The sequence below is a fragment of the Eptatretus burgeri genome, chromosome 10, assembly GCF_056783735.1.
Source record: "Eptatretus burgeri isolate ZD-2024b chromosome 10, Ebu_testis_v1, whole genome shotgun sequence".
Classification (NCBI taxonomy): Eukaryota; Metazoa; Chordata; class Myxini; order Myxiniformes; family Myxinidae; genus Eptatretus; species Eptatretus burgeri.
The window spans coordinates 4,193,216-4,211,104 of record NC_140970.1 but is presented as its reverse complement, the minus strand read 5'-3'; the positions used below and the strand labels follow the sequence as shown (position 1 = coordinate 4,211,104).

Here is a 17,889-nt window from a genome sequence, read left to right as displayed (position 1 = left end):
TCTACAACCATCTTCTTCCATCCATCCAACCACCTGTGATTCCCAGCCTCCGAAGAGAAAACGTAAGACAACTGGATTAACATCTGAAGTAACTGAGGCCCTGGATAGAACTCTCCTTAGCGATCGTTATGCAAGTCGGGTTCTAATTCCATTTGCCAAGCAATTGGGACAAGACATCAATAAACTTTCTCTCAGTCCAAGTGCCACTCGTGTTAAGCACCGGAAGCAACGCGCTGAAGAGATAAAGCAGAGCTTTAAGGTTGACACACCCCTGGTAGTCCACTGGGATTCCAAGCTGATGCCAGACCTAACTGGAAGAGACAAAGTTGACAGGCTGCCAATTCTGGTCACTGGGAATGGTGTGTCAAAAATCCTGGCAATTCCGATGCTGAAAGACTCCAAGGCGGAAGAAACAGCCGCGGTCATCTTTTCAACATTTAAGGAGTGGAACCTGATTGGACGTGTCAAAGGGATGTGTTTTGACACGACAGCTGTTAATACTGGAATCCGGGGTGGGGTCTGTGTTCATATTGAAAACATCCTTGATCATCAACTTCTTTATTTTGCGTGTTGGCACCATGTCTTAGAACTTGTTTTGGAAGCAATTTACTCTTATTCGGTTGATGAAGCATCCCGAGGGCCAGATATCACCTTATTCCAAACCTTCCAGGACTGCTGGCTCCATTTTAATTTCACGCAATACTTGACTGCTGCTGATGATGCAAGCACAGCCACCGATATCCATTCATGGGCCAATTCTGTCATTCAGCATGCCCAAGAGCTTCTGAAGCAGAAGCATCCGAGACGACCACAAAGAACTTCTCCAACTGACGATCATTTTCCTTGGAGGTGTCCCTTCTGGACATCAGGTTCCAACATTCAGGGCACCTGGCGCCGTTCACCGAGCGCGTTGGATGGCTCATGCAATTTACTGCTTCAAGATCTGGATGTTTCAAGGGCAGTTCTCGGATTTTCTCACTAAACGCGCGTCATCATCCCGCAGTACATGTCGCACAGAACGCCTGTTTAGCGGGATCAAGCAGGTCTGTCTTTTTGTTGCTAAGCACTATATCAGGGCCTGGTTCGACGCTCGAAATGCTGCTTCCGCGCCAAAGAATGACCTCCAGCTCCTTCAAGCCCTCCATTCCTTGAATCATGCTGCATACAAAACAATGAGCCGCCATCTGTGCCTGAGCGAAGTTAACGTCGGCCTTGCACTCTTTGATGACAACTTTGATTCGTCAGAAAAGATCGCCATGGTAATAAACATGAAGGACGTGGAGGGTTCAGAGGATCCATCTCGACGAGTCTGGCTTCCCAATCCAGAGGGAAAGAAGCTGTCTGACTGCTCCTCCCAAACTAAAAATCTCTTTACGCTCCTCGAGCTGCCAGAAGACTTTCTCGAGGAAAAGGATCCATCAAACTGGAAGAGCTTTGAATCCTACGTCAAAGCAAAGCAGAGGGCTGACTCTTTGAACGTCGTGAATGATGCGGCCGAAAGAGGCGTCGCCCTCATCCAAGATTTCATGAAAGCTGGTCGAACAAGAGATGAGGCTCAAGTGCAGTACCTTGTTCAAGTGATGGAGGATGACCGACGGAAATACCTAAAGGCCTCAAAGGAAACTTTGATTTTATAAAGGCATATTATTTACTTTTCAGGATAATTTTTTTTAATTATTTTCATCAAAAGAGATTTTCATTTTAATTTAGCCATGTTGTACTAATGGAGAAGGATGTCAAGTGCCTGCGCAAGTCCTAAATATTATTTAATCTTAATAAAACTTGGAAGATTTTAGTTTTTCATGAAACCTCACCATTTGGAAGGTTCTGCAAACTTCTATTGCAAATTTGAATTTTTACCATAATAGCTAAAAGCGCCCTAATATATATATATATATATATATATATATATATATATATATATATATATATATATATATATATATATATATATATATATATATATATATATATATACATATACATACACATACACACATTTTTGGCCCTCTCTCTCAATAATGAAGAATCACTTTTTTTTTAAATTATAGTATCCAGAACCAGATCTTCACCAAAATCTAATCAATTCGTTCTTGTCACACATCTAACCGCTCCAAGTTTTAGCTGTATCTGTCCATTAATGGAGATATCGTACTCACAGACAAACAAAACAAACATACAGGAATGAAAACAACCTCCATCCACTTTAAGTGGCAGAGGTGAAAAGACAGGAAATGATAACAATTTTGACAGTGAAGTGGCTTTCAATGTGCATGCTTCTTTCTTATGCAGTGCATGACTGCAAGTAACATTTGCTGGGGGCACAGCTACATGTTGATCGATTGCATTGTCCCTGCAGGTTAGAGTAGGAATTTGGTAATGTTGATAAACTTATTGGAAACAAAATGAGATCGACATTCTCAAAACATTATCATGCTGCCCCCTCACAAATATTACACATTTATATTCTCCAATGTGTATTTCATATTCAACCATTCACCCAAAAATGAAAACGTTTTCTTTGTTCTCCCTTACTCTCCAATAGTCCAACTCATCATCCATCGAGTTAAAAATGTTTTTTTTGAAAAGTGCAACTTTATTACATCAATTGAAGTCCATACTTTGAAAATATTTCATCGTAGCATGCCTAATTCAGATATATCCAGCAAGCAATTCAAGTACCATTTTAATGGGAAACTCAGTTACATAAAGAGAGCACAAGTGCTGTGAGAACATTAGCAAGAGTGCTGGGCTGACACCACTGTCAGTTGTTGCATTTAACCGTGGCTCTGCAGTGGGTGGACATAATTAAAGCTCGACAATCAGATGGACCTTCGTTGACAGAATATTAGGTTATTATAAAAAAAAGGTGTCATATTTACTCAGATTGACATTTACACCAACATACAGCAATACTACTCTTATACATTAACTATTATAATGAAACTTCTGCCAATAATGATATGTATATTTAACTCACTGGTGTTATTGGTTGTGCAACCCTCTGTGGTTCTCGAATGCAAAACTCCAAAGCTATACTGGTGCTACTACGACGACACAGTAGTATGGATGCTTTAAAAGGTACATAATTCCTTTCCCAGCTTTGTTACTGCTTGATTGGTAGTAAAGCAGACTGCATAGCAGCACCAATTTGAACCTAGAAACAAAATTTGTATTCATTTTTATGAAAACACAAAGATAAATCGGCTTTTCAACAGATTGCGACATAAAAATAAATCCGCTTTGATAACTCGTGGCACCACTCAATACAGAAAACAGCCCTCGACTTATCTTTCAAGCAAAGGCACAATATAATGGAAAACGCAATTCAAAGCATCACCGAGCTCGCTGCAAGTCAGCATTTCACCTCAAAAATTCAAGTATATATTGAATTAATTCATGAAGGGAAACAAAAAATAATTGTCAGCAGAGTCGAGCAATAAATATTTATTTATACAACACCAGATTATGTCATGGTGAGAGCAAAAGCTCACAGATAAGTCCAGGGTTCAAATCCAGGCGCTCTCATTGGGGCTTGTCATGGGCAAGCCCGTTTCAGACCCTTGGCCATCAAACAAGCAAATACAGTCATAACCATCTTTGGTTTCACTTCCACCAGGTCCTCCGGAAGGGCATAGACACGTGCACCAATCTTCCTTGCCATTGAAATTGCATACCTGCAGAACACGTGCGGTAATCCAATGGTGATCCACTATTGTATTTCCCTCAATGTAAGGAGATTCAACAACTTCAGAGAGACATCCTGTTCAATTTACAAATAGCATAGTTCTAACAGTCGATGGAACATCGGGTGTCATCCCACCATGCTCATCTATCTCAAGTTCTTCCCAGCATTAAAAGTAAGGGAAGAGAAGATGAGGTGGGTACATACTTGGCGTTGTTAAGACAATCCTCCCCAACAAGTTCTCCAGAACGGATGAGGTCATAACGAATCGAGTTGGGCTGTATCACGTCAATCAAATCCAGTACCGCTGCACTGCTGGAGATAGTCTTATCCTGTATTAATTTCAAGATAGGACAAGTATAGATGAATGGTCATGAAAACACTGCAAAGTATTATTATTAAATAAACTTCAAAATGGGATTGTTTTGTTTTGAAGAAAAACAAAATGAAGGGACAATGTGTGTGATGGGAGAGTTAAAAGAGGATGTGAATGTAGTGTGGAGATAAGAGGAAGAAGGCTTGGACAATATTGTAATAAGGGAAAGGAAGGTAAATGGCATGTATGGATAATTATTTGTGGGGGGAGGGGAGGGGAGTTTGGAAACATCTTCTACCATATATCCACATATACTAAACAGATGGCCTCTGAAGCCACAAAACCTTGAAGCTGGTAATAGAGGTGGACTTCCCAGCCTGCAATAGTGTCTGGTTCACCCAGCTAACGATCGTTTCCTCTGTCACCTGCTGACCCTCCCCCAGCTCCTCCAACACCTTGATGGTGTACCTGGTGCAAGCATCAGAAAAGGGCAGAAGAGCAATAGACAAAAGCTAAAGTGCAACAACATAACAACAATGATCAACTTTGAGATAGAGACTGTTTTTTATGCCACTGATGACAAATGTACTTCCGCATCAGTTGCCAGACAAGAGCGAGCGTCAGTGTGGGTTTCCCCTCTGCCAGGTCTTGTCCTCCGATGCCCACAAGAGAGAAGTTGCAATTTTTTCCCAGTTGCACTGCATAATTGCAATTCTCTAGCTGTGGGAAGGGGAAAAAAAAAAAAAAAAGGACATGAAAGTGACGAAGGTAATGTCTAAGAAAATATGAATTTACAATTGAAAATTGATCAAGATCATGTCTTAGAGTAGGAATTTACAATTAGTGTGTGCAAATGGAGAATGTCCAATTCAAAGAGAGCGACTGTTGTGGGAGGCACCTTCTTCATGTTTCCTCCCAGTTTGGGGTATGGGGGCTTGTTAACTCTGGACCAGTCAACAGACACACCAATCCTCTCAAATAGTTGAATGATCACAAGTGCGTCAGTAAGGTCACTGCATCCCACCAGAGATTCAACAAAAGGGGTTGTAAAAGAGAGAGAGAGAGAGAGAGAGAGCGAGAGAGAGAGAGAGAGACAGAGAGAGAGAGTGAGAGAGAGAGAGAGAGAGAGAGAGAGAGAGAGAGAGAGAGAGAGAGAGAGAGAGGCAAATGCGTTAAGTAGACAAAAACTTTCTCTGCTTCTGCCTTGCCCACTGAATACAAACAGGAAATCTACAAGCACCTGTACAAGTGATTCACATGGGGAGTGACTCCAAGAGAATTCATCCAATTCCTGAAAGTCTTTTCCTCAGCTGATCCCATACCATCTGCATACAAGTACAAAGGGAACTGTCTGTTTAGTAATTGCAAAAGGGATTGGCCAACAATGAGTAATTTAAAAAGATTTATGGATGAAAGCAGTCACTCACTCTCCATAACATTCCAATCCACATTCTCATGATGGCCCAGGGCTGGATACTTGTTGAAAATGTTAGCAACAAATGCCAAATTGAGCTTGGAGTTACCACTGACTACATCTGCTGCCGTTACAAACTCACGGCAACAGAGTTGGTCAGCTTGTTCCAACATTTGCTCAGCACGGGACAGATCATCGGTTTGCTGATGATAGAGGACCAGGAAAGTGTGTGTTAGTATTACATGCTGCATAATCCTTAACTAAACAAAATTAAAAGTAACGAGAACAGAAGAGTGTGGGAACAGAGGACATCTTTGAATGAGAAACAGGCAAGGATATAGACAATATTTATGAGGATTTGTTACCAGAGAGCAACTAAGACAAGAGAGTTAAGGTGATGGCTCACGTGAAATCCCGTGAAATCGATGTCCACACGTGGTTCTGTTACATCCGAGCCATCAGGTGCAACCTGCTTGAGAAGGTGGAAGTATGCCCGAGAGTCCTGGATGGAAGAAGAATTACAGGAAGTTTAAGGATGAGTGAAAAACCTTAAAAGGAGGCAAAAGCAACAAAAATATATATATATTTTTTAAATGGAACATTAATGAAGAATCCAATGAAAGGAAGCAACCACTACCTGGACGTCTGAGGAAAGGTTGGAGATTGGACTCCAGCCTGCATTCTCCAGGTGGTGGTTAACCCACCGCAGCAGTAGCTCTTCTGGAGAGAGCTTCATGAGCTCTTCAACTTCCTCTTGACCATGGAGCAGGCTTAATAATGCTGGAGGGGTATGGCAGGAAGATACAAAATTTTAAAATTCGCTCAAAATGGCAAAAGGGAAAGGGAATGCAATGAAACTAGAACAATACTCTGTAGAACGCACATCTCCACCAGGCTGAACAGTTTACATTTCGTATCTGACCGTTAGGCAGGATCCAGATCCGGTTACAGATCTTCAACAAAATCTAATCAATTCATCCTTGTCACACACCCAACCTGTCCACCAAGTTCTGTCCAAAACTTGTTGAGATGTTGTGCTATACAGTATAGTATATAGTTTTTGGCCCCATCTCTCAATGATGATGAATCATTAAAAATAAATTCTCAGATTTGGATCTTCACCAAAATCGAATCAATTAGTCCTTGTCACACACCCAACCTGTTCAACACGTTTCATCCAAATCCATCAATAACTTTTTGAGATTTCCTGCTCACAGCTAAACAGACAGACAGGCAAACAGGGCTGAAAATAGTTACGAATCTGGCAGCCATGTGCACACAACAGCCAGGTCCTATAGATCAGTTATATAGGTAAGTACATGTTTCTAGGTAGGGTCCCGTCCTATGTTTAATGGGTGATTAAATGTTCGTGCGCTGCAGAGTTATTTTGATAGTCAGGGTTTCCTTTAACATTTTTACATCACTTTCACAACAACAACACTCTGCTCGCAGCACTCTTCACACGCTCGGAGTTTTAACATGAGCATGGCGTCCCTCTTTGGCCAATCGGCAAGGAGCAGGCGTCTCACCCGCCCTGTTTCCGACAACACCATTGCCATTACGCACATGGTCGGAGGTGAGGAGGTAGGCGGAGCTACAAACGCCTCCGATTGGGACTCCGCCCAGAAGGGTGGGAGTTGCCCCGCCTCCCGTGGGCCTATCCAATGGTAGACGGCCAGGGAATCGCGCAATGTGTCCGACCAATCAGGAGGCGAGTGGCCAGGAGAAGAAGCCCCTCTCTCCTGAAGAAAGAGTGTGATTGGCACAACGAGTAGAGAGTTTTGGCATCCCATGTGTCTCGAAGCGCGTCTGTCTGGGTCTGCATCCCACGCTTCGGATGTGTCTCGTCTGGCGCATTGCAGCGAGCGGTCGATTTTGATCAAGGGAGATCACCTCGTCTCGCCTCCTCTGGATTCGGCTGCCTTGGTCTGTCCTTTGGCGACCGGAGCTCCGGGAAGGGGTGGACGACCAGCCGCGCACTCGCGGCCAGGTAGCCAGCCGCCCTGACTCCCAGCCGAACTATCCTCCTCGGCTGGAAAGCCGAATAAAGACTCGACGGGTCCATTTTCTTTTTGGGTGTGCGTGTCTGTGTGCGGGCCTGTCTTGTCCAAGTAGAATTGTTAAGTGGTTGCATTATTGTACATTGGAATATATTCGGTTGTAATCTGCTCTTTGTCTCCCTTCCCGGTTTTTGCCAATTATTATTGTAAAATAAATACCCCGACTGTTGAATAAACCAGCTCGTTTCTGTGCTTCTTTCATTGGCTTAGCACGGTGCGTGTTGGGAAAATGGGAAACGGTAAATTGTGCATTTAGACCGACGGACCTCGGTAACCATCCACTCGGCTTACGCACGGTTCAAGCACAGAATGGCTCATTCCGCTCAAGCTCCATCGAGGGTGTGAATTCCCCGGTAGCTTTGCTGTGTGGATACTTAGGTATATTGAAGTTGGCAATTAACCCTATCCCACGCGGTCGAATTATTGGCGATTCATGGTCCTGTAAGGGAGCCATGCCTTCTCGGAGTTCTCTGAAAAGCACGATCTAGATTCCGGGTGTTCGGTGGAGCCGACTCTACTGCTCCACCTAGCCGTCGTGCTCGCCACCGACACCCGGCCCCACAACAATATAACCTCCTTCCACCTTTGCTGGTGAAGTAAAAAAAATTATGGAATCCATGGGTTCATTACTCAATATTTACTTCTGAGGCTAAAGTTTTGGTAAAGCTAGTCTAACAATTAACGATTTAGGAGTATATATTCTGGAAGATATGAAGATATTAGAGTATAAAGAAGATTTCTGGAGTGAGTTAGATGAAGTGGTGGAGAGTGTATCCAAGGATGAAAGAGTGGTGATTGGAGCAGATTTCAATGGGCATGTTGGGGAAGGGAATAAAGAGGATGAGGAGGTGATGGGTAGGTACGGTCTCAACAAGAGAAATGTGGAAGGGCAAATGGTGGTAGAGTTTGCAAAAAGAATGGAAATGGCAGTGGTAAATACGTATTTCAAGAAGAAGGAGGAACACAGGGTGACATACAAGAGTGGAGGAAAGTGCACACAGGTGGATTACATCTTAAGCAGGAGATGCAACCTGAAAGAGATGAGTGACTGTAAGGTGGTGGCAGGGGAGAGTGTAGCTCGACAGCATCGATTGGTGGTCTGTAGGATGACTTTAGAGGTGAGGTTGAGGAAGAGAGTGAGGGCTGAACCAAGGACCAGATGGTGGAAGCTGAAGGAGGAAGACTGTTGCGTGAAATTTAGGGAGGAGGTGAGACAGGCGTTGGATGGTGGTAAAGATGGGTGGGATGATTGGGCAACGACAGCAGAAGTTGTGAGGGAGATAGCTAGGAAGGTACTTGGTGTGACATCTGGACAGAGGAAGGAAGATAAGGAGACTTGGTGGTGGAATGAGGAAGTACAGGAAAGTATAAGGAAGAAGGGGTTGGCAAAAAAGAAGTGGGATAGTCAGAGAGATGAAGAAAGTAGGCAGGAGTACAAGGAGTGGCGGCGAAAGGCAAAAACAGAGGTGGCAAAGGCCAAGGAAAAGGCATATGACGAGCTGTATGAGAAGTTGGATACAAAAGAAGGGGAAAAGGATTTATACCGATTGGCAAGACAGAGGGACCGAGCTGGGAAGGATGTGCTGCAGGTTAGGGTGATAAAGGACGCAAATGGGAATGTGCTGACGAGCGAGGAGAGTGTGTTGAGAAGGTGGATGGAGTACTTTGAGGAGCTGATGAATGAAGAAAATGAGAGAGAGAGAGAGAGAGGGAGAGAGAGAGAGAGAGAGAGAGAGAGAGAGAGAGAGAGAGAGAGAGAGAGAGAGAGAGAGAGAGAGAGAGAGAGAGAGAGAGAGAGAGAGAGAGAGGAGGGAGGAGAGAGAGAGGAGAGAGAGAGGAGAGAGAGAGGAGGGAGGAGAGGGAGAGAGAGAGGGAGAGAGAGAGGAGAGAGAGAGAGAGAGAGAGAGGAGAGAGAGAGGAGAGAGAGAGAGAGAGAGAGAGAGAGAGAGGAGAGAGAGAGAGAGAGAGAGAGGAGAGAGAGAGAGAGAGAGAGAGGGAGAGAGAGAGGAGAGAGAGAGAGAGAGAGAGAGAGAGAGAGAGAGAGAGAGAGAGAGAGAGGGAGAGAGAGAGGGAGAGAGAGAGAGAGAGAGAGGAGAGAGAGAGGGAGAGAGAGAGAGAGAGAGAGAGAGAGAGAGAGAGAGAGAGAGAGAGAGAGAGAGAGAGAGAGAGAGAGAGAGAGAGAGAGAGAGAGAGAGAGAGAGAGAGAGAGAGAGAGAGAGAGAGAGAGAGAGAGAGAGAGAGAGAGAGAGAGAGAGAGAGAGGAGAGAGAGAGAGAGAGAGAGAGAGAGAGAGAGAGAGAGAGAGAGAGAGAGAGAGAGAGAGAGAGAGAGAGAGAGAGAGAGAGAGAGAGAGAGAGAGAGAGAGAGAGAGAGAGAGAGAGAGAGAGAGAGAGAGAGAGAGAGAGAGAGAGAGAGAGAGAGAGAGAGAGAGAGAGAGAGAGAGAGAGAGAGAGAGAGAGAGAGAGAGAGAGAGAGAGAGAGAGAGAGAGAGAGAGAGAGAGAGAGAGAGAGAGAGAGAGAGAGAGAGAGAGAGAGAGAGAGAGAGAGAGAGAGAGAGAGAGAGAGAGAGAGAGAGAGAGAGAGAGAGAGAGAAGAGGGGAGAGAGAGAGAGAGAGAGAGAGAGAGAGAGAGAGAGAAGAGAAAAGAGAGAGAGAGAGAGAGAGAGAGAGAGAGAGAGAGAGAGAGAGAGAGAGAGAGAGAGAGAGAGAGAAGAGGATAGAGAGAGAGAGAGAGAGAGAGAGAGAGAGAGAGAGAGAGAGAGAGAGAGAGAGAGAGAGAGAGAGATGGAAGAGGTGGAGATAGTGAATCTGGAAGTGGGATGGATCAGTAAGGATGAAGTGAGGACTGCTATGAAGAAGATGAAAAGTGGAAAGGCGGTTGGCCCAGATGGTTTACCAGTGGAGGCATGGAAGTGCTTAGGAGAGATGGCAGTGGGGTTGTTAACCAGATTGTTTAATAAAGTCTTGGAAAGTGAGAGGATGCCGGAGGAGTGGAGATTAAGTGTACTGGTTCCGATTTTCAAGAATAAGGGTGATGTGCAGAGCTGTGGAAATTATAGAGGGATAAAGTTGTTAAGCCACACCATGAAGTTGTGGGAAAGAGTAGTGGAAGCTAGGTTGAGAGGAGAGGTGACGATCTGTGAGCAGCAATATGGGTTTATGCCAGGAAAGAGCACCACTGATGCAACGTTTGCTTTGAGAATGTTGATGGAGAAGTATAGGGAAGACCAGCAGGAGTTACATTGTGTGTTTGTGGATTTAGAGAAAGCTTATGATAGGGTGCCAAGAGAGGAGTTGTGGCATTGTATGAGGAAGTCGGGAGTGGTGGAAAAGTATGTGAGGATCGTGCAGGATATGTATGAGGACAGTGTGACAGCGGTGAGGTGTGCGGTAGGAATGACGGACCGGTTTAAGGTAAAAGTGGGATTGCACCAAGGATCGACTCTGAGCCCTTTCCTGTTTGCAATGGTGATGGACAGGTTGACGGACGAGATCAGACTGGAGTCCCCATGGACTATGATGTTCGCGGATGACATCATGATTTGTAGGGAGAGTAGGGAGCAGGCTGAGGCAAGCCTCGAGCGGTGGAGGTACGCACTGGAGAGAAGGAGAATGATAGTCAGTCGGAGTAAGACGGAGTACATGTGCGTAAATGAGAGGGAGGGTGGTGGTATGGTGCGGTTGCAAGGAGTTGAGGTGGGGAAGGTGGATTGGTTTAAATACTTGGGATCAACTGTCCAAAGTAACAGAGAGTGTGGGAGAGAAGTGAAAAAGAGAGTGCAGGCAGGATGGAGTGGGTGGAGAAGAGTTGCAGGAGTGATTTGTGACAGAAGGGTAGCTGCAAGAGTGAAGGGGAAAGTGTACAAGACGGTAGTGAGACCAGCTATGTTGTATGGTTTGGAGGCGGTGGCGCTAACAAAAAGACAGGAAGCGGAGCTGGATGTGGCAGAGTTAAAGATGCTGCGATTCTCGTTGGGAGTGACGAGGATGGATAGGATAAGAAATGAGTACATTAGAGGGACAGCGCAGGTAGGACGGTTTGGAGACAAAGTGAGAGAGGTGAGATTGAGATGGTTTGGACATGTGCAAAGGAGGGCAGCGGAGTATATCGCGAGAAGTATGTTGAAGATGGAGCCGCTAGGCAGGAGGAGAAGAGGAAGGCCAAAGAAGAGGTTCATGGATACGGCGAGGGCAGACATGCGGGTGGTTGGAGTGTCAATGGAAGATGTGGAGGATAGAGCGAAATGGAGACGGTTGATCCGCTGTGGCGACCCCTAACGGGAGCAAGCCGAAAGAGGAAGAAGAGAGAAGATTCTGGAAGATATGACACTTTATTGCAGAACAGAGGAAAACTAGAAGGGCACTCGGTAGAGCGCATACCTCTGCCACACAATGCCTGATCCACGAGAACATATCCGGCCCAATACATTTTTTAACTAGAGGGGGAGCACTCGGGAGAGTGCAAAACCTTCGCCGCCAATACTGCTGGGTCACTCAAGTGAACCTTATTCATTAAATATTATGTCAACAGTGCTGACAGTCATAGTTCTTTTCTCCAACAATTTTTTTTGGGGGGGGAGTTGGAAATCACAAAATATGTAAAAATGCAAAAAAAAAATTTTTTTTTTTCTCAAACAATTTTTTTTGGGGGGGGACCAAATCCAAAATGTAATGCCATGATCCTTGGACCATACCTAACCCCCCCCCCGCCCCACCAAGTTTCGTCGAAATCCGTCGAGGAGTTTTTCCGTAATACTGTTCACAAGCAAACAAACAAACAAACAAACAAAAAAAACAGTTACCCCCAGTGTGACCAGTATCTTCCCAAAATGTGAACATGAGTGACTTATTTATTCGATTAAAGTTACTCAAAAAATAAGGGTTTCGTCGACCTTTATGTGACCTTGACCTTTATATTTTCGTACGGTTAATGGTATCTCTCCAGGACCGTTGTACATGAAATATCAAGAGATTTTGATGAGAACTGAGGAAATAAAATTTTCATGAAAAATCCGTTTTTTCGTCATGACGTCATCAAATGACGTCATAGCGTCAAACTTTTGACAGATCTGGAAAGCACTTACCAAGCGCTTTCATACGAGGTATTACTCGATATGGTATCTAAGATTTCAAAATTTGACCTTGGGGCCCAAAACTTTCGACCTCCAGCGCTAACCATGAAGGTCAAGGCCGATCGCCACCAAAAAATTAATCAGCTGAGTGCCAGACCATGAACTATATTCCCATGAAGTTTGAAGACGATCCGATCAAAATTACTCAAAAAAAAATAAGGGTTTCGTCGACCCCTGATTTGCGACAAAGTGACCTTGACCTTGAAAATTTTATGCGCTGAAAGGGACCTCTATAGGACTCTGATATGCGAAGTTACAAAAATTTCCAATGATAACTGTGCTCTGCAGAGTGATCGATACGTGATTACAGACAAACAAACAAACAAAAAAACATACAAGCTGACTAACATATCTTGCAAAAACTTCGTTTTGGCAAGATAACAAACAGAAAGGGGTGAAAACAGTAACCTCCGATCTTCGATGGCGGAGGTTAAATATCAGGCTATACATCGTTTTTGGCCATCTTTCAATGGTGAAGAATCACTTTAAAAATTAATTGAACCACCAAAATCGAATTAGTTCATCCTTGTCACACATCCAACATGTCCACAAAATTTCATCTGGATCCATCGACAACTTTGAGATATCCTGCACACAAACAGACAAACAAATAAACAAGCATAGACTGGTACTTACGAAATCGTCAACTTGACCTCTGACCTTGTCTAATAAAAGCTGTCTCTCGAGAAGGTAGCGACGCAAACAAGAAGTTTCTACGATGATTCTGTACCAAACCATCATAAATCGAATGTTTGACCTCACTGTGACCTTGACCTTTGACAGATTTTGACCAAAATCTAATGAGTGCAAGCCATCACCCTCCTGAATCACGTGGTTTAATTTGGCATTGGTAGCTTCTTCCGTTCGAGTTATCGTGCCTACAAACAAACACACAAACACACACACAAACAGAGGACGGAAGTCATCAATATACTTACGAAATCTTCAGATTTCGTAAGTAATAAACCAGGTTGTGTCTGAAGCAAAAACATACATACTGCTTGTGGCGGTGGTGATCATATGGCAGCTATCATTTCTTGAAGCGTGACTGTCGCTGATGCAGTGCCCCTCTACCAGTACACACACTGGAACTGGTACTCATTTCGCCGACCTCGAAAGGCTGAGTCAACCCCCTGGTGTATTAATTCAGCCGCCGATGGGGCTTGAACTCAGGATCCTAGGATCCCAAGCCGCCACCCTAACCACTGAGCCAACACCAGGCTCATACTGCTTGCAATTCAAAACACCTCACTGCACTGGAAACTGTACTGTAAATGGTGGAGACTTGTAATACCCTCCCCAACCTGTAGGTAGCGCTCACTATACAATACACATTTACATGGAGAATTTACTCCCCCCCCCCCCCCCCCACAACCTCTCAAGAGCACCAGTCAAGATAACCATAGTGGCGTCAAAGACACCCAATGCTCGCCTGTTTATACATTTATCGTTTTTCGTTTTTAAAAGATGAGTAATATTTTTTATAAAGCATTGCAGTGAAGTCTGATCCAAATAATTTTAAAGCAATATATGTAATCAGTAAAAAATAGTGTGGTTGATAAAAACATTAGAAAGGAAAAAAATAAGTTGCACCAAAAACGAACATTATCACACTCACGCTGACGCTCACCCTGGGGGTATCGCTATAGCTCTGTTCTTCGAACAGGCGAGCTAATAAAAACACCCCAATACATCAATTGGGGTTATGTTGATCCTATATAGCAAGTCAATGTAATTGGCCCAGAAATGTAGGAAGAGCAGACCGACAAACAAACACACAAACACTGGTCTGTGAATTATAGGAAGAATTATTTACAGGAGTAAGGCGCATGGAATAGTAAGATAAGACTGACAGTGGGACAATCATCAAGGGAATGAGCAAACAGAGAAAGAGGAGAGGGAGGAGGGGAGGAAACACTGAAATTAACAAGTAAAATGGTTGAGTTAGGAAAGGTTAATGGGAGTAATAAAGATCATGGGTCAGAATTCGTGATGACAAGAGATGGCAGTGCACTGCTTGCTTGAAGTCCTGCAGGGAAGAGTGGGAAAGAACAGCCTCTGGATGGTAGAAGCGAAGATGAAAAGCCGAGGAAAAAAAAAAGGAACGATACCTGACGGAGGAACAATCAGAGATCTAGGACACTGGAGGCGCTTCATTCACACAAGTCTTCACCAACAAGTCCATCAACAGGATACAAGAATTAAAAAAAAAAATATCCTCCAAAATTTCCCACATCGATAAATCCTCACCATCATTGCGAGAAATCTCCACGTCTGCGAGCAGGCCGATCTTGATAGCCTGCCACAGAAGTCCCAGAACTAGGTGTGGTCGGCCCTCTCGAAGGTCCCCTGCACCAATATTCACAACATGGCAACCAATGGCCGATGCGGAGTTCAGTGCCAGGTTCAGGTTTTCCTGCGTTCAACACAAACCATTAGGGATGGCATGATCAGAGACCGGTCTTGACCATCAAGAATCGGCATTCTCCTCCCCCATTCCTGTTGGCACTGTATCAGAATGGAAGTTTTAGTCAAACAAATGTGATTTGGTCATGGATCAAACTCAGGAATGGACATCTCAAATGAGCATGCTCATAATAAAGTTATCTTGTTCTGCTTGTCTGCATCCTTCACATCTTGAATTACCATCTCTTCTTATCAAAATGCTTAAATGGGACAAAACCAATGTAAGAAGATGATAAATGGGGTTTCAGGGACACCCATTCAAATGAATGGGGGAAAAGGGAAACTTTCTGACCCAAGCCCCAAAAGGCCAAAATAGGAGACTCATTTTCTCCCCACCTATCCCCTTCCCTCCCATACAAGCAAATGTAAAATTGAGACTATGAAAGATTGAGACTTACTGATTAAAGCACTTCTTCACTTTCATATTTTCATTCCACTCAAAGAGCGAACCAATGAATATTTGTCCATGTTCTACTTCAAAGAATAACTTGGAACTTGGTTCGTGGTTTAAGTCTGTTGAGCAGAAATGAAATGATAAACTTCTCTTAATGCTCTTATTTGACCACCTCCTGAGCCACACCCACTTTTTCATAAGCCACACCACCCACTTTTCATAAGCCATGTCCACTTTTCCTTAGCTCCACCCTCTTTTGTGAGGACCACCTACTCTTACATTATTTCCAGTTAATCTCTGACTCACAAGGCTTGCCCAGGGAATTTCCAAAGGAAACCACACCCACCAGTCTTTCTATATAAAGGCTTGAAACCTAGTCAGTTGAGGATTCTGTGTTTGGGGTTCACAGATCGAAGAACGTCCCCCTTGACACACATTGTATATATATATATATATATATATATATATATATATATATATATTTTTTTTTTTTTTAATTCAACTCTCGGCAGATGCCACCTGTTGTACACCTCGGACTTGGTCCTCGAGTGTCCATAAAGGTGTATAGTAGAGGGGAGTGAAGCGCCAACCTGTTGCTCCCATGAGTATTATCTGCTTAATTTTGTCTTTTGTAATCCCTGTGAATAAAATGAACCTAAAATCTCTTCCCCCTTTAAATCACATAATTTGTAAGTCCAAGGAACTGTACTGACATCAACAATTTTTAAAAGTTCATTTGTCCATCGTTTAGTATAACCTTTTTCAAAATGAGATCTCCACCTATATATTCTTACTATATCACCAACTTTTAACTTAGGCTTTCTGACATTAATCCCTTTTTCATATTTTAATTTTGTAAATGTTTGATGGCTTCGTTTTCATTGAGGTATGAATCGTGTCATTGTACTTATCTACAATTTCCTGAATTAAAGATAACCATTGTTGAGAACCGAGTTGAGTGAATTTTTAGCCGCGTCGCGTTGCAAACGCTGGCTCAAAGAGAGCTCCGCGTTTTTCTTCTTCTTCTTCTTGTTCTTCTTCTACTGGTGAAGACAAAACCTTTAGGACACGGCTCTTGGACATATTTGTCCTTGTTTCCATAATCTCTCATTTAACGTGGGATTAAAACGCTCAATAACAACTGCTTTTCCTTCTTTAAAAGGTGCTGTATAATGTAATGTTATTTTTCAGAAAATTCATAAATATTTTGTTGTAGAACTCTGTACCCTCATCAGTCCACAATTTTTTAGGTTTTCTCTTGCATTTTATTGAATATCTGTTGGAAAGCTAAAATAAGAGTATTACCTGTTTTGTTTTTCAAAGGGACAACCCACACATATCTACTCCTCAAATCAATAACGGTTAAAGCATACTTGTACCCCTTATCATTATTGAGCTCAATTAAATCAGCAGGCCAGATATAATCAACTTCCTTGGAATAAACCTTCCTTCTATGAAACTGTGATTATTGGTTTATGCAATTCATCAGCTAATTGATCTTCAATCTTAATAACATCATTAGAGCCTATAGGTTTTTGAATTTCCAAGCCCAAGTTTCAATTTAGCACTGATCATCTTCTTCACGATGAACCTATCAACTTTTTCTCTCAAGGTTGGATTTTGTATCAGAGACACGTTATATAATGTTATACATTTCTCTATCGGCTTCATGTTTTTCTTCCAACGTTGTGCTATTTCCATAATCAATATCGTGCCTCATGCACACTTCATCAACCCTATTGATAGGTTTGCTCCACGGTTTAGGATTGTCAGCCTCATCTAATCTTTTATTCAGGTTTGTTCCTGGACCACAGAAAGAATACCTTGGTAGATGCAATTCCCCTGGTATTCCAGTTGTTGTAAATTTACTTCCTGATAACTTTTGTATATCTCCCCCTCGTTTGTGTTTGGTGATGAATTCACTTTTTTGAGCCATTCCTCATGTACCTTTTTGTATAACCCTATTATTTTTACCTTTAACATAATATAAGAGATATTTTTACTCTTGGTTTTTTTTTTTTTTACATTTTAGAGAATAACTCATTTATTTATAAGAAAAATTCCAACAGAGTGCAAAAACGTTTTTAGTTTCCAACATGCATATTTGAATCTTAATTTTCAAAACATAAAGAATCCTGAGAAATGTCTTCACTCTCTCCTCCATTTATTTAAGAAAAAAAAAATGTAAAACTTTAATCAAAGTCAATTACACCATCATCATCAATAATATAATATTTTCCTTCTTTATCTCCACTTTCTCGTTTAAATCTTCTCCCTGAAACCGATGTTAATAGTCTTGACGCATATATATTTCTAATAGACTTGCCAATTATTTGTTTTCCTCCTCGGTGCGTTGAGATTTATTTTCTGTAATACCTTTGATCTTTTTATAATTTCACTGGTTTCCATATTTTTATATTTATT

The 17,889-nt window shown here is 42.8% G+C and overlaps 1 protein-coding gene across 4 annotated transcripts in view; it reads right to left on the bottom strand.

Annotated features, from left to right (window-relative positions):
* Window positions 1-2,673: 2,673 nt before the first annotated feature.
* The window catches only part of LOC147017849 (plastin-3-like), a 51,625-nt gene continuing 36,409 nt past the window's right edge, over window positions 2,674-17,889 (bottom strand). For all 4 annotated transcript variants that reach the window (XM_085896888.1, XM_085896889.1, XM_085896890.1 and 1 more), the window contains 10 exons: window positions 14,856-15,021; window positions 6,053-6,195; window positions 5,822-5,917; window positions 5,429-5,618; window positions 5,242-5,326; window positions 4,900-5,014; window positions 4,591-4,721; window positions 4,346-4,469; window positions 3,893-4,017; window positions 2,674-3,677 (listed from right to left, as the gene is read on the bottom strand). In XM_085896888.1, the coding sequence (XP_085753014.1) occupies window positions 3,539-3,677; window positions 3,893-4,017; window positions 4,346-4,469; window positions 4,591-4,721; window positions 4,900-5,014; window positions 5,242-5,326; window positions 5,429-5,618; window positions 5,822-5,917; window positions 6,053-6,195; window positions 14,856-15,021 (1,314 nt within the window). In that variant the 3' untranslated portion in view covers window positions 2,674-3,538. The remainder of the gene's footprint in view (window positions 3,678-3,892; window positions 4,018-4,345; window positions 4,470-4,590; window positions 4,722-4,899; window positions 5,015-5,241; window positions 5,327-5,428; window positions 5,619-5,821; window positions 5,918-6,052; window positions 6,196-14,855; window positions 15,022-17,889) is intronic.